The sequence below is a fragment of the Pogoniulus pusillus genome, chromosome Z (genome assembly GCF_015220805.1).
Source record: "Pogoniulus pusillus isolate bPogPus1 chromosome Z, bPogPus1.pri, whole genome shotgun sequence".
NCBI classification, from domain to species: domain Eukaryota; kingdom Metazoa; phylum Chordata; class Aves; order Piciformes; family Lybiidae; genus Pogoniulus; species Pogoniulus pusillus.
Genome location: NC_087309.1, coordinates 75,065,418 through 75,079,671, shown reverse-complemented (window position 1 = coordinate 75,079,671; position 14,254 = coordinate 75,065,418). Strand labels below are relative to the sequence as shown.

At 41.6% G+C, this 14,254-nt stretch overlaps 1 protein-coding gene across 3 annotated transcripts in view; it reads left to right on the top strand.

Moving 5' to 3' along the window:
* The window catches only part of FRMD3 (FERM domain containing 3), a 174,431-nt gene that overhangs the window by 92,810 nt on the left and 67,367 nt on the right, over window positions 1-14,254 (top strand). For 2 of the 3 annotated variants that reach the window (XM_064140210.1, XM_064140211.1), the window contains one exon: window positions 12,001-12,079. The exons of the other annotated variant lie outside the window; for it this stretch is intronic. In XM_064140210.1, the coding sequence (XP_063996280.1) occupies window positions 12,001-12,079 (79 nt within the window). The remainder of the gene's footprint in view (window positions 1-12,000; window positions 12,080-14,254) is intronic. 3 annotated transcript variants of the gene reach the window in all.

Below are 14,254 nucleotides of genomic sequence, written 5' to 3'. Positions count from 1 at the left end.
CCTAACAGAGCATAAGGGCTCATGCTTCTTGTTGCACTTTGCATATTCAGGAATTCTGACAACAGATTCAGTGGGAGTGCTTTGATTAATTTGAAACTACTCTATCTGCATATACACAATACCTAGACATGATTGATATTGGTGGTACTCCATAAATTCCATAGATGTAGTGATATCAGGGTCTCACCAAAGGACTTGCATGTTTTTTGTGGTAGAATCAAAATGCTGAAGACTGCAATACGGATTCAGAGAAAAAAGTAAAGTAAATGCAACTATTATGAGTTTAATTATAAGAGTGAAAAGGTTTCAACAGCAAGAACAGAAGAGAATGTGATGCTAGCAAAAGCATTTTGTTATCAGCCTCAGATTTAGGACACAGAATTAACTGTGATTGGTTGGCTTTTCATGAGATTAATGCTACTGTAACTATTTTGTCACAGATGAAGGACTTCAGTTGCTATAATAACTCTTTAAGGAACCAAACCAAAGTGTGTGTGTGTATATATATATATGTGCGTGTGTGTATATGTATTTTATATACATGTGCAAAGTCCATCTAGATTATGCATAAATATATCTTTTGCTTCTACAAATCTCAAGGATGTCTATAGAAACATTTCACAGCAGGAACATCTTTATTTTTCTAAAAACATGCTATAACAATGTAGAACACTAAGGAATTTCTAAGAGCATATCTAAAACTATTCAGTTTACTATGAAAAGCTTTGGAATCAGAATGTATTACCAATATTTGAAAAACTTCACAGTCTCAGGATTGAAATTAATAGCAGGTGGAAAGTGTAAAAACTGAAGAAATGAAGTGACTCATTAGTAGAAGATACATTATTTATATATAACTTTTGAAAGAAATGGTAACAGAAAACTGTTCATAGTGGCTGTATTATAGGGAGGTTTCCTTCTGTTTCTTTGCCATTAAGGAATTCAGAAAACATTGAGGTGATGTTTTACAAGAGTAGACTATCTTTTTCTTGGATGCAAGAACAAGTTATGTCAATGCTAACAATTCAAAGCATGATTTAAATGCTCATATTTACATAGGATTTTGAAGCACGTGTGTATGTGCTGTGTGTTTTGTCTTGGCTACAATTTGTGAGGAATTTAAGTTTTGCCCAGCACAGTAACAAGTTTTTTAGTGTATTTATACATGCAAATTGGTATTGGCAAATATTTAGAGCAGAAAACCAGTGGCTGGGAATAATGTTTTTATACAAATTTAGATAGGCACTAGATTTCATGGGTCTTATTCACAAGTGAATCATTCAGGCATATTCCCTCTATATAGTCAGATAGCACAGAAATCACAATTTGGCAGCTAATAATTTCTGTCACTGGGATAGAATGTTGTATGTTTGAAGCTCTGAAGTTTCATAGATTCTTGTCAGTTTTATTCTTTAGCTTTGGCAAAGATTGCTTTAAGTTCAGTAATACTGGGATACGACAGAAGAAAACTTCTGAAATATTTTCTATTTTGTCTTAGAAGATAAGAAACCTTATTTTAATGTGCCTTGGTGTAATACAAGAAGAAGGAAGGCATGACTTTTTCTTTCTTAGCATTTAGCTTTACATTTTCCATCTTCACTGAAATATTTGTGTGATACATGAAGTGTAAAGCCTAAGTCTCTGCCTCAGCCATTTTTACCATTAATTTTGCCAGAGAAGAGAAGTTTTAGTCTCTGAGAAACATCCTGAACTACTGGTAGTCTTGTCTGTGATGGTTGAAACCAGTTGGGGGCCAGTGATAAGGTGGTGTAAGCACAAGGCTTTTCAGCAGAGTGTTGGAAAACTCTCTAGAATCAGAGATTCACAGAACCTTAGAGATTGAAAGGGACTTTCAGAGATCATTGTGTCTAATCCTCTTGTCAAAGCAGAAAGTTACCTAAGGTAATTGTATCATTGTGGTTCTAGATGAAGACCTTTTAAAATGAGTTTGTTTTTTCCTTGAACATGTTTGTTTGTACACATTTATTGTTTCTAGATACTGACATTAAAATTCTTCATCATTTAACTGTCTCATGTTTTTAGACTTATTCTCTGTCTCAGAATGTCTCAGTGTAAATCCTGCTGATCACATCAGCGCTAATGCTTAAGTAAAGTCCAGAGTTTTTCACAGGCACCTTTCCACTCTCTTTTAAAATAGATGTTAAAGGTTTTCCTGTATAAGTATGCCACTATCCTATGACCTGCTTTATAAGAAATAGCGAACTGTATAAGACTTGTTTTTGTCTTAGATGTTTTTCTTGTGGCCTTGCCTCTCAGGTGATCTTAGAGAGTCATGCAGAAAGGCTGTGTCAGGCCATTGGAATTTGAATTAATTTCGTTAGCCTTTAATGCTGTCATAAAATGTGAAAGGAGGTGGGACAAGCCAGGGGAAGCAAGAACCTGGATGCAGAGGTGGTTGTGCGAAGTTTTCTGAAGATCTTTTTAAACCTTTGCAAACTTGTCATCAACTTCCATATATCAGAAGGAGTCTATAAAACTGTTTAATCAATTATGTGGTTCATAAATCCAGGCACAGTAAACCCAGAAAGTTTTGTGTGATTCTTCAGGCACCGAAGAATCCTATGATCCTCAAGAAGATTTAATGTCGAGCTTTACAGCGTTATTGTAACAACATTATGAAAATCCACCATGCCCCCTATTGTCCCTTAGCTAATTGAATGCAATAAGGAAGATCACAATTTGAGGTTTATGATAGATCAAGTATCTAGTGCATAAAATAAAAACATTGAGTAATCCTCTCTCTTAAGCTCATCAAGTAATATGGGTAAGCAGCTGATTCATTTGGTAGAGGAAGAGGTTCATGGAAACAAGAGCGTATGTCTGAGGTCTCACCAGTGATACATTGTAGCATCAGTGGACATGAGGACTGACTGTAATGTTGTTGGCGTTTTTGGGTTTGTTTTGTTTGTTCTTTGGTGTTTATTTGTTCTTGTTGGTTGGTTGGTTGGAGGGGTTTTGTTTACTTTTTTATTTTTCTTTTTTGTGGTTTTGTGTTTTTTATTCTAAATGATCACTAACTTTTGGTAGGGTAGTGTGTTTCAGAGAATGCATAACATCAAGGAGAGATGCAAGATGTTTTTGGCAATGTTGCGTTTTCAGAGCTATGAAGATAATTTAGACATCTCATGTTGGCTTTTGTTATCCGTCTGTACTCCATGCTTAATCAAAACAGAAACCCCAACAGTGACAGTGTGGTGATTACAGAAGCATTTGTGCTGTATGAAAAGCAGGTTGTTAAAAACAAACAGGAAACCTTTCCAAAAGTGGCAGTTAAGAATCTTCCATTTTTCTCCCTCTTTGGTGCACACATCCAAACTTCTTATATAAATCTTTTTTCTTGTTGCTGCAGATTGTCTATTTTATGAAGACAATGATTATATGACTATGTAGTTTTTCATAAGCTTCTTCCTTATAAGCTCTTTATCTATACATGATAGAGATATACAAACGATTGCGTGGATTTACTTAAAAATGAATGCATGTGAGAGTCAGGCTCTTACACATTGGTATCAGTGCCAAGGGGTGCAGCTCCCAATCACAGGATGTTAGGGCTTGCAAGAGATCATTGAGTCCAACCCCTCTACAAGAGCAGGACCATAGTCTAGTGCAGGTCATATAGGCATGCATCCGGACAGAGCTTGAAAGTTTCCAGAGAAGGAGACTCCTCAGCTCCTCTGGGAAGCCTGTTCCAGTGCTCCATGGCTGTTACAGTAAAGAATTTTCTCCTCATGTTGAAATGGAACTTCCTGTGCTGTAGTTTACATCCATTGTCCCTTGATCTCTCACAGGGCACAAGTGAGAAGAGGCTGTCGCTTCCTTCTTGACACCCAGCCCCCAGATATTTATTACATCTCCTCTCAACCTTCTCCTCTCCTACTAAAAGGTCCCAGGTCTCAACCTTTCCTCATAAGGCAGTACTCCAGCCCCTTAATAATCTTCCTAGCCCTCCACTGGACTCTTTCAAGTAGATCCCTGTCCCTTCTGAGCTAGGGAACCCAAACCTAACACAGTATGCCAGGTGAGGTCTCACCAGGGCAGAGTAGAGAGGGAGGAGAACCTCCCTCAATCTGCTAGAAATGCTGTTGTAGCAGGCCCGATAGGGCTTATCCATGTCCTGCCTTGCCCAGGCATGTTTTCCTGCTCTCTCCCCTTCTGCTGACAGGAGAAGCAACCATGAGAAAGAGGACAAAGAACCTGGAGCAAATGAGTCTCTGGCATGTTCCCCTGCTCCCCATCCTTTTGTGCTGGAGAAGCAACCACAGGAAAGGAAAATGAAATCCCTGACTTCACCCAGTATTGGCCATCTAATGGCAAAGTGCCATTCTGATTGGCTACTCCATGTCCAAAGGTCTATTTGTCTCAGGCTGTATTGATAAAAAGGGATGAGCAGGTACCACGGTGTGCTGCTGCCGCTGCCTCATTGCATCCTGAAACTGCCTTGAGTTTATGAGGGACAGGCTCTAAATGCCTGCAAAGCTAGTGCGACATTGTGCCAAGACTGCACATTGCATTGCCGAATGAAGAGGAGGAACAAGGTGAAAGACTATGCTGTAGACTCCCAGCTTCCTGTGAAAAGAGCCTGGGAAAACTCTAAAGCCTCTAAGGGCTTGAGACCACTGACAACAACCACATGCTTTGGGTACTGTCTGATAATATTTTGTGAGTAAATACTTAAAACCTCTTTGTAATTCACTAATTGCCTTCTGCCATAAGCAGAAAGGAGCATCCTATGTCCATTTAGAGGATAAGTGGTATAATTAACTGTGAGAATCTTCTCTTCCAGTATAATGTTTGCATTTACCACTTTAAGAAATAAGTGCTCTAGTTTTGCCTGTTCCCTTTGTGTAAAAATTGCCAAACTGCATGTTTTGAACCTTGTGAATAAGTTTTCTGGTGAGTTTTAATGTTAATAAACAGTTTTCATAGTTATTAACAATTATGGCCTGGATATCAAAAGTAATACAGATTATTAATTATCCATACTCTGTCACACGCGCTCTTCAATATCCCTCTTCATTCTGGTCAGGACATTAATGGTTTGTTATTACTGCCCTGTTCTAGGGGAGCTAAATGTAGCTGTAGTATCTCCATAAAGTGGAGAGCCATTGGATGATGAATGTGCAAATCCCATCATATAATGGAATTCCAGAAATGCAGAGGGCAGACAATCTCAGAAGTCTTCTCAGTAGTCCTTTATTAGAGCATTGTAGAATTCCCGGTGTTACAGAGTCCCATTTACAGATGAAGTCCCAGAAGCCCTTATGAGAAGTAGCAGCTAACAGTAGCAGTAGAAGTCATGACCACAACAACCCCAAGCAGCACTACAGGCTGGGGACAGAGTGGCTGGAAAGCAGCCAGGAAGAAAGGGACCTGGGGGTACTGATAGTTAGTAGGCTGAAGATGAGCCAGCAGTGTACCCAGGTGGCCAAGAGAGCCAATGTCATCCTGGGCTGGATCAGGAACAGTGTGGCCAGTAGGACGAGGGAGATTATTCTTCCCCTGTACTCAGCACTGGTCAGGCCACACCTTGAGTACTGTGCCCAGTTCTGGGCTCCTCAATTCAAGAGAGATGTTGAGGTGCTGGAATGTGACCAGAGAAGGGTGACAAAGCTGGTGAAAGGCCTGGAACACAAACACTGTGAGAAGAGGCTGAGGGAGCTGGGGTTGTTTAGCCTGGAGAAGAGGAGGCTCAGGGGTGACCTCATTTCTGTCTACAACTACCTGAAGGGAGGTTGTAGCCAGGTGGGGGTTGGTCTCTTCTCCCAGGCAAGCAGCAACAGTCTCAAGTTGTGCCAGGGGAAGTATAGGCTGGATGTTAGGAGGAAGTTCTTGCCAGAGAGAGTGATTTTCCATTGGAATGGGCTGCCCAGGGAGGTGGTGGAGGCACTGTCCCTGGAGGTGTTCAAAAAAAGCCTGGATGAGGCACTTAGTGCCATGGTCTAGTTGACTGTATGGGGCTGGGTGCTAGGTTGGACTGGATGATCTTGGAGGTCTCTTCCAACCTGATTGATTCTATGATTCTATGATTCTATGAGCATGTCCCTAGGAGTACAGAACACCGAATTCACATTACCTTCCAGTTTGCCATTACAACTCGGGTAGGATGATATCAGTGCTCTCTGTTTTACAGCCTGTTTCAACTCACTGCAGGACAGTGCTGCAGCCACATCAAAGATGCCAAAGGCCACATAAACCAGTCTGAGTTTTTTTTCTGCCTTCAGAGGGCTTATCCAGATTTGATTAGCTTGAATATTCAAACCATCTATGACAATTTGGGTGTTACTCCCCTCCCCCACTGTTACATCACCGAGATTAAGCTCAGGTGAGCTGGAAGTTAAGAAATGAAGCTTTATATTTACAGCTTAGCACAATATACAAGCAGATATTTACAATATATACAGCTATATACAGAAATATACAAATTAAAGGTAATACAAAACCACAGTACCCCTCCCAGAAATCAGAGTCACCAGGAGGGGCTCCCAAGCACACTTCCACCTTCTTTCCACTCCTTTACCATATCCCTGAGTTTGCCTTACATGTAAGGTGAGGTTGGAGGATTGCCAAGGGGACTTAGAAAACAGAAAGTTTAGTTACATAGAAAACAGCCCAGGGAGAAAGCAGTGGCTCCCAGAAACACATTCTGACTGTCTTATCTATGTTTCATGTTCTTGTTTTTGTACATCTCAACAAGCCTGGTGAAGTAGACATCACCAGTGTTTTTGCTTTTCACAGCCTATAATCTAATTCTCTCACTAAAATATTCCAATTTGTCTCAAACTAGCACAGCATCTCTAAAACTAAACACTCAAGTCCTGTCTTTCTTTTTCTGTTTCTTCTTGTTTGTTTCTGTTATTGTTTCTCTGCTTTCTTTATTTGTATTTATCATCTCTCCATCCCCATCTCTTCTGACCTTCCTGCTTGTCTTTTTAATGAGTAAAAAAGTGAAAAAAAAAAGTGAAATCCACAGTTTTTGTTGAGGTAACTTAACCACATTTTTTAAAAACTGCAAGATGAGGTCTGGAAAGGGGAAGATACACTTTTGTTTTCAAAAGCAGCTGAACCCTGCAAAAGATACCAGCCACAACAAGTGATACAAGTGATACAACCCATTTTAGTTTTTTAATTCATATGTCATGTAGAAGTTCATGATATCCAAAGATGTGTTCCTGGAAAACCAGAGCATACAGGTAAATACTGCATTCAAAGTAGTTTAAGGAGTATCTGCATGTAATTTATACAAGCCAGTGAGCTAGTAAGCTTGAGGAGATATTACAGTAAAATATTCTGGTAGCTTAGTGATTGTTCTTGTAGATTGTAATAACTAAAATGTCCTTCTCTGTATCACTTGTCCTTCTTCATTTTCTCTGTAATATTATTTGCCCTTTTGTTCCACCTTCCCTTCTTTTCCTTCTGTAAAATCATCTTCTCTTCAAGACTGAGGGAAGTTAGACTGTGTGTATGGAATATACATTAAGGCAAAGGGATATTTAAAACTAACTAGAATGTCATAGTTCCTTAGTTTACTATGAATTAAAGTTACATGGATGCTTTCCTTTAAGAAACAACAAAACAAAAACAAATTTCAACTTTTTAAAAGTAAAAGTCTGTGAAACTTGGGTACTAATGTAAATATGCGGAAATTTAGTTTTATAATTAAATATTTTAGTAAAAGGATTCTGCATTCATGTGTGTAGGACCCTCCCAAATGCACATGATGATCACATGCTCTCATTTTATTTAAAGCCTCAGATTTTCCTCTATTTCTGTTCATCTAAAAATTGTGCTGGTAAAAATTTTAGTAAAGAATGGCTTACTGTGCTGAGGCCCTGGCTGCTTGGACAGCAATTAAGTTTGGTTCTTGCACTATCCCTGTGTTATCTCTTGATGTTACCAGTGGGCCTGACAGTTACCATGACCTGTTCAATATATGTATGTTTCCCCCCCACCAACATTCAGCTACTGAAGGTGCAATATTCTCCTTCTCACTTGAACTTAAAACATAACATTACCAGGCTACTGGTAGTTCTGAAGGTTCTTCCTGCCTTTGTATTTCGCCTGATAGGATATTTTTAAGCTTTCTTCTTGGTTTTCACAGTTTTGATTTAGTGTGGGGATTTTTTTTTTTTTTTAATATCCTAACATAATTATCACTTCATTGATTAGAATAATACTCTTCAATTTCTTTCTCTTCCTGCTGTAGTCACTGAAAGATCACTGGCCTAGGATTAAATAATATCTTGAATGCTATCAAAGATACAACAGTGGGACATACCAGTATAGGCTAGGCAATGACTGGTTTGAGAGCAGCTCTGAAGAAAAGGACTTGGGAGTGCTGCTAGATGAGAAGCTCAACATGAGCCACCAGTGTATATCTGCAGTCCAGAAACCCAGTGGTACCCAGATTGAGGGATGTGGTTCTTGCCTTCTACACCACTCTCATGAGACTCCACCTTGAGTACTGCATCCATTTCTAGAGCTCCCATTACAAGAAATATATGGACATGCTGAAATGTGTCCAGAGGTGGCCATGGGGATGATCAGAGTCCTGGATCACCTCCTGTGAGAACAAACTGAGAGAGTTGAGGTTATTCGGTTTGGAGAGGAGAAGACTCTGAGGAGTCCTTATTGTGGCCTTCCAATGTCTGAAGAGGGCCTCCAAGAAAGCTGGTGAGGAACTTTTTAGGATCTTAGGTAGTGACAGGACTAGAGGGAATGGATCCAAGCTAGAGAGGGTGGATTTAGGAAGAAGTTCTTAAAGCACTGGCTTGGGCAAAAGAGCACAGAGACTGGTGGTCAATGGATTTAAATCCAGTTGGCAGCCAGTCACTAGTGGTGTTCCTCAGGGATCTGTGTTGGGACCACTTCTTTATAACATCTTTATTGACCACCTTGATTCAGGCATAGAGAGTGCAGATGACATCAAGTTAGGTGGCAATGTTGATTATATGAGAGTAGAGAGGCTCTTCAGAGGGACTTGGATAGGCTAGATCAATGGGCCAACATTAATGGGATGAGCTTCAATAAACACCAGGTCCTGCACTTGGGTCACAACAATCCCAAGCAACACTACAGGCTTGGGACAGTGTGGTTGGAGAGCTGCCTGGCAGGAAGGGGTCTGGGGGTTGTAATACGCAGGCAGCTGGATTTGAGCCAGCACTGCCCAGATGGCCAAGAAGGCTGATGGCATCCTGGCTTGTATTAAAAATGCTGTGGCCTGCAGGAGTAGGGAGGTGATTGTGCCCTTGTACTTGGCTTTGGTGAGGCTACACCTTGAGTATTGTGTTCCGTTTTGGGCACTGCAATACAAGAGAGATGCAGAGGTGCTGGAGTGGGTCCAGAGGAGAGCAACGAAGCTGATGAAGGGCCTGGACAATAAATCTTATGAGGAGTGACTGAAGTAGCTGGGGCTGTTTAGTCTGAAAAAGAGGAGGCAGAGGGGAGACCTCATTGCTGTCTACAACTGTGGAGGGGCTGGTGCTGGTCTCTTCTCACAGGTAATTGGAGACAGAGCAAGGGGGAATGGCCTCAAGCTGAGGCTGGGGAGGTTTAGATGGGACATTAGGAAAAAAAAATCACAGAGAAAGTGGTCAGGCACTGGAATGAGCTGCCCAGGGAAGTAGCTGAGTCACTGACCCTGGATGTGTTTAAAGGTCATCTGGATGTGGTGCTTAGGAATATGGTTTGAGTCTTGTAGAATAGGGTTAATAGGTTGGACTGGGTGATCCTGAGGGTCTTTTCCAACCTGGTGTATCTGTGATGATGAAAGTGGTGAGACACTGAACAGGTTTCCCAGGGAGGTGGTCAAAGCCCCACTGCTGGATATTTTTAAGGCCCAGCTGGATGTGGCTCTGGGCAACCTGATCTCCAGTGGAGGGTGTCCCTACCTATGGGAGGGGTGTTGGAACTAGATGATCCTTGAGGTCCCTTCCAACCCTGACAATTCTGTGATTCTCTGATGTAAAGCTGTATTTGTGAATGTAACAGTGAGAGACATTGAAATCTTTTTACTGATAATTTCTTTCTTGCCTTTTTTTCTCCTCCTTCCTTTTCAGAAGTGAAAGTATTGTACTTCAGGGCTGGTATTGATACCAGAGCTCAGAAACAGGTGATGTAGTCTCATTAAGTACAGGAAACAGAAACAGTTCTATTGTCTCTAACTTAATTAGCCAGGTTTAGTTGTAGAATCATAGGATGACAGGAGCTGGAAAGATCCTCTGAAAATCATCTATTCCAGCCTCCTTGCTAATGCAGAGATACCTGCATCAAGTTGCACAGGAACATGTCCAGTCAGGTTTTGAAAGTCTCCAGAGAAGGAGACTCCACAAACTCTCTGGGCAGTCTGTTGCAGTGCTCCATCACCCTTGAAGTAAAGAAGTTTTTCACTGTATTTAAGTGAAACCTCATGTGTTCCAGTTTGTAACTTCTGCCCCCTGTCCTATCACTGGTTATCACTGAGAAGTCCCCAGCCACATAGTTATGCCTTCCACCTTTTAGATAATTAAACAGATTTATTTGATCCCCTGTCAGTCTTCTCTTTCCCAGGCTGAAAAGCCTCCTATCTCTCAGCTTGTCTTTGTAAGAGATCTGCTCCAGTCCCCTAAGCATTTTTGTGGCACTCTGCTAAACTTGGGCTGGTGTCTCCCTTTCCCTTTTCAACTGGGGATCCGTGAACTCAACACAATACTCCAGGTGAAGTGTCACTAGCTCAGAGTCGAGGGGCAAGAGAACGTCCCTTGACCTGATGAACACACTCTTCTTAATGCATCCAAGAATATCACTGGCTCTCATGGCCACAAGGGTACACTGCTGGCTCCTGGTGAACTTGTCCACCAGGACTTCCAGATCTTTTTCCAAAGACCTTATTTCCAGCAGGTCAACCTCTAACCCATACTGGTGCATGGTCTCATTTTTCCCCAGGTGCAGGACTCTACATTTGTCCTTTCTGAACATCATAAGTTCACCTCTGCCCAACTCTCTAGCCTGCTCAGGTGTTGCTGAGCAGCAGCACAGACTTCTGGTTTGTCATCACAGTTTTGTATCATCAGCACATTTCCTAAGGGTACACCCAGTTCTTGCATCTAGGTTGGCGAGTAATACTGGACCCAGTCCTGACCCCTGGAAAACACCAGTAACCACAGACCTCCAACTAGACCCAACACGGTTGATTGCAACCCTCTGTGATCTGTCATTCAGGCAGTTTTCAATCACTGTCCACTATTTTAGCTGACCTTTCCTAAGCTTGCCTATGAGAATGTTATGGGAGACAGTGTAAAAAGCCTTGCTGAAGTCAGGATAGAAGACATCCAGTCCTCTCCCCTTATCTACACAGCAGGTCACACCATCACAGAAGGCTATCAGATTGGTCAAGCATGATTTCCGATTCGTGAACCCATGCTGACTACTGATAATCTTCTTTTCCTCCACATGCTTAGAGATGACCTCCAGAACAAGTTGTTTCATCACCTTTCCAGGAGTGAAGGTGAGGCTGACTCACCTGTAGTTTCATTGCATTTCAGAAATTACGGAGAGTGGCTTAGCAATAACCTCATTAATGATTTCTTCCATTTCATAGTCTAGGCATTATTGTTATAATGAATAGAAAATATGCATAACACCTTGCTTATTTCACTGTGATCAGATGCAGTTGCTTCCTGTTTTTCAATTACAAAAAAAAAAAAAAAAAGGCAACCCTAATGTATTCTGTACTTCTTGGATCAAGCAATAAATTGTGTAAGGTGCAGCACTGCTTGTGAATTGATTTACTTAGGTTGCTTGTATTTTGCACGTGCTTTGCCATGTGTTCTGTTCTTTTCATATGAATATTCAATATTTATTGGTTTCGTTTGAATTCTTGTCTGATGCTTTGAAGCTAACCGTCACACAGGCTGCTCTGTAAGACTCTTGGAGGCCACTTCTTCAGTGTGGCCGAGGCAGTGTTTGCTCCTTTTCTTATGCTTTGTCATTATGGTGTTTCAGCGCATCCACCGTATACCATGTGCTTTAGAGTGAAATTCTACCCACATGAACCCTTGAAGATTAAAGAAGAACTCACCAGGTATTTCTTGTTTCTTTGTTTATCTGTGCCCTCAGTGTATGCTGTTAACAAGTTCAAAGTAAGAGAGATTGTTGCATAAAGTGTCTGTTTCACTATTTGTGCCAAAGTACTAGAGATATTTGCACTACTGATAGAGCTTTTTTATTTATTATGATACCTCTGGATTTTAATAAGCAGTTTAAGGTGACTTTTTAAGTAACAGGAAGAGAAACAGTGATGTTGTTGAAGAATTTTCAGAAAAAAAAGCAATAGTCAAATGACTGGGCAAGGATTATCCCAGTTCTTCCCCTGGCAAGGAAGAATATCTATGTTTCAGCTTTTTTTTTTTTTTTTTTTTTGTGTGTGTGTGTGAAGTAGTCTGTGAAGTTTAGTTCTGTAATTGCTGTAACCCTTTAAACAAGAACATCTACATTCTCACTGAATTTTCTCTTATGTGTGTCTCTTTAGGACCATAAACAAGAAAATATGTTCAAAGGTAGAATTTTAGGGAAGTGATATAGAGGTGCAGTGTATTTATGTTTTTAAAGTACAGATGTTCTGGAGTTTAAGAAGTCTTGTTGTTTATGTTGGAATTTTCCAGCTTATGCTGTGAAAACAGAGCTGGGCAACACATCAGCCATACATAACTAATGGGAGTTTCGTCCTTTGAGCTAGCTGTTGTGAATATCCTGTTGCTCTGGATGTTTTTCAAGAAGTGAAGTTTAGGGGCAAAGAAGTAGGAAAGTAACAGCTCTTTGATATTTTCACCAACTGTGTGTACACCTTACAACATTGTTAGCAGGTCACATTGCTGACTGATAGTTGCACATGGCAGAAGCATGGAGAGCATGAAGACTTGTTGCCTTCTGTTCTTTGATGTTTTTCCCCAGGTTCTGCAAATTGTTACTTCAAAAGTCACTTCATGAATTTGAGTGATCCCAGTTTCCCTGGTCTCATACGGGGAATTTCAGGACAACTTGAATTCTGCTGAAATATAGTTTGTATAGAGCAGCTGGAACATGCAGTTCGTGTAGGTGTTTCTTTTGGGTAAAATACTAAGACTTTTTAGCTGAGTGAACAGGTTGTAAAACAGGAATTCAAGAGATTTTCAGTATTTATCATAGAATCATAGAATCAAACAGATTGGAGGAGACCTCTCAGATCATCTAGTCAAGCCTATCACCCAGTGCTATCCAGTCAACTAGCCCATGTCACTAAGTACCTCATCCAATCTTTCCTTGAACCTCTCCAGGAACAGCAAATCCACCACCCCCTGGGCAGCCCATTCCAATGCCAATCACTCTCTCTGTAAATACCTTCCTCCTAATATCCAGCCTAGACGTCCCCTAGCACAACTTGAGACTATGTCCCCTTGTTCTGTTGCTGGTTGCCTGGGAGAAGAGACTGACCCCCAGCTGGTTACAACCTCCCTTCAAGTACTTGTAGATGGCAATGAGGTCACCCCTGGGCCTCCTCTTCTCCAGGCTAAACAACCCCAGCTCCCTCAGCCTATCCTCATAGGGCTTGTGCTCCAGGCCCCTCACCATCTTTGTTGCCCTTCTCTGGACACGTTCCAGCACCTCAACATCTCTCTTGAATTGAGGGGCCCAGAACTGGGCACAGTACTCAAGGTGTGGCCTGACCAGTGCTGAGTACAGGGGCAGAATAACCTCTCTTGTCCTGCTGACCACACTATTCTTGATAGAGCAATTGGCTCTCCTGCCCACCTGGGCACACTGCTGGCTCATATTCAGCTGCTATCTACCAGTACCCTTAGGTCCCTTTCTGCCTGGCTGCTCTACAGCTACTCTGTCCCCAGCCTGTAGTGCTGCTTGGGGTTGTTGTGGCTGAAGTGCAAAACCCTGCTCTTGACCTTGTTAAATCTCATACCATTGGCCTCTGCCCACCCATGCAGACTGTCCAGGTCCCTCTGCAGGGCTCTCTACCTTCCAGCAGATCGACACCTGCTCCTAACTTAGTGTCATCTGCAAACTGACTGTCCTTGTGGGTGACTTTAACCTGCCAGATATCTGCTGGGAACTTAATTCAGCAGAGAGGAGGCAGTCCAGGAGATTTCTAGAGTGCATGGAGGACAGCTTCATGACCCAACTGTTAAGCGAGCCTACTAGGGGTCAAGCTCAGCTTGACCTGCTGCTCTCCAACAGAGAAGGGCTGGTAGGAGATGTGATAGTGGGA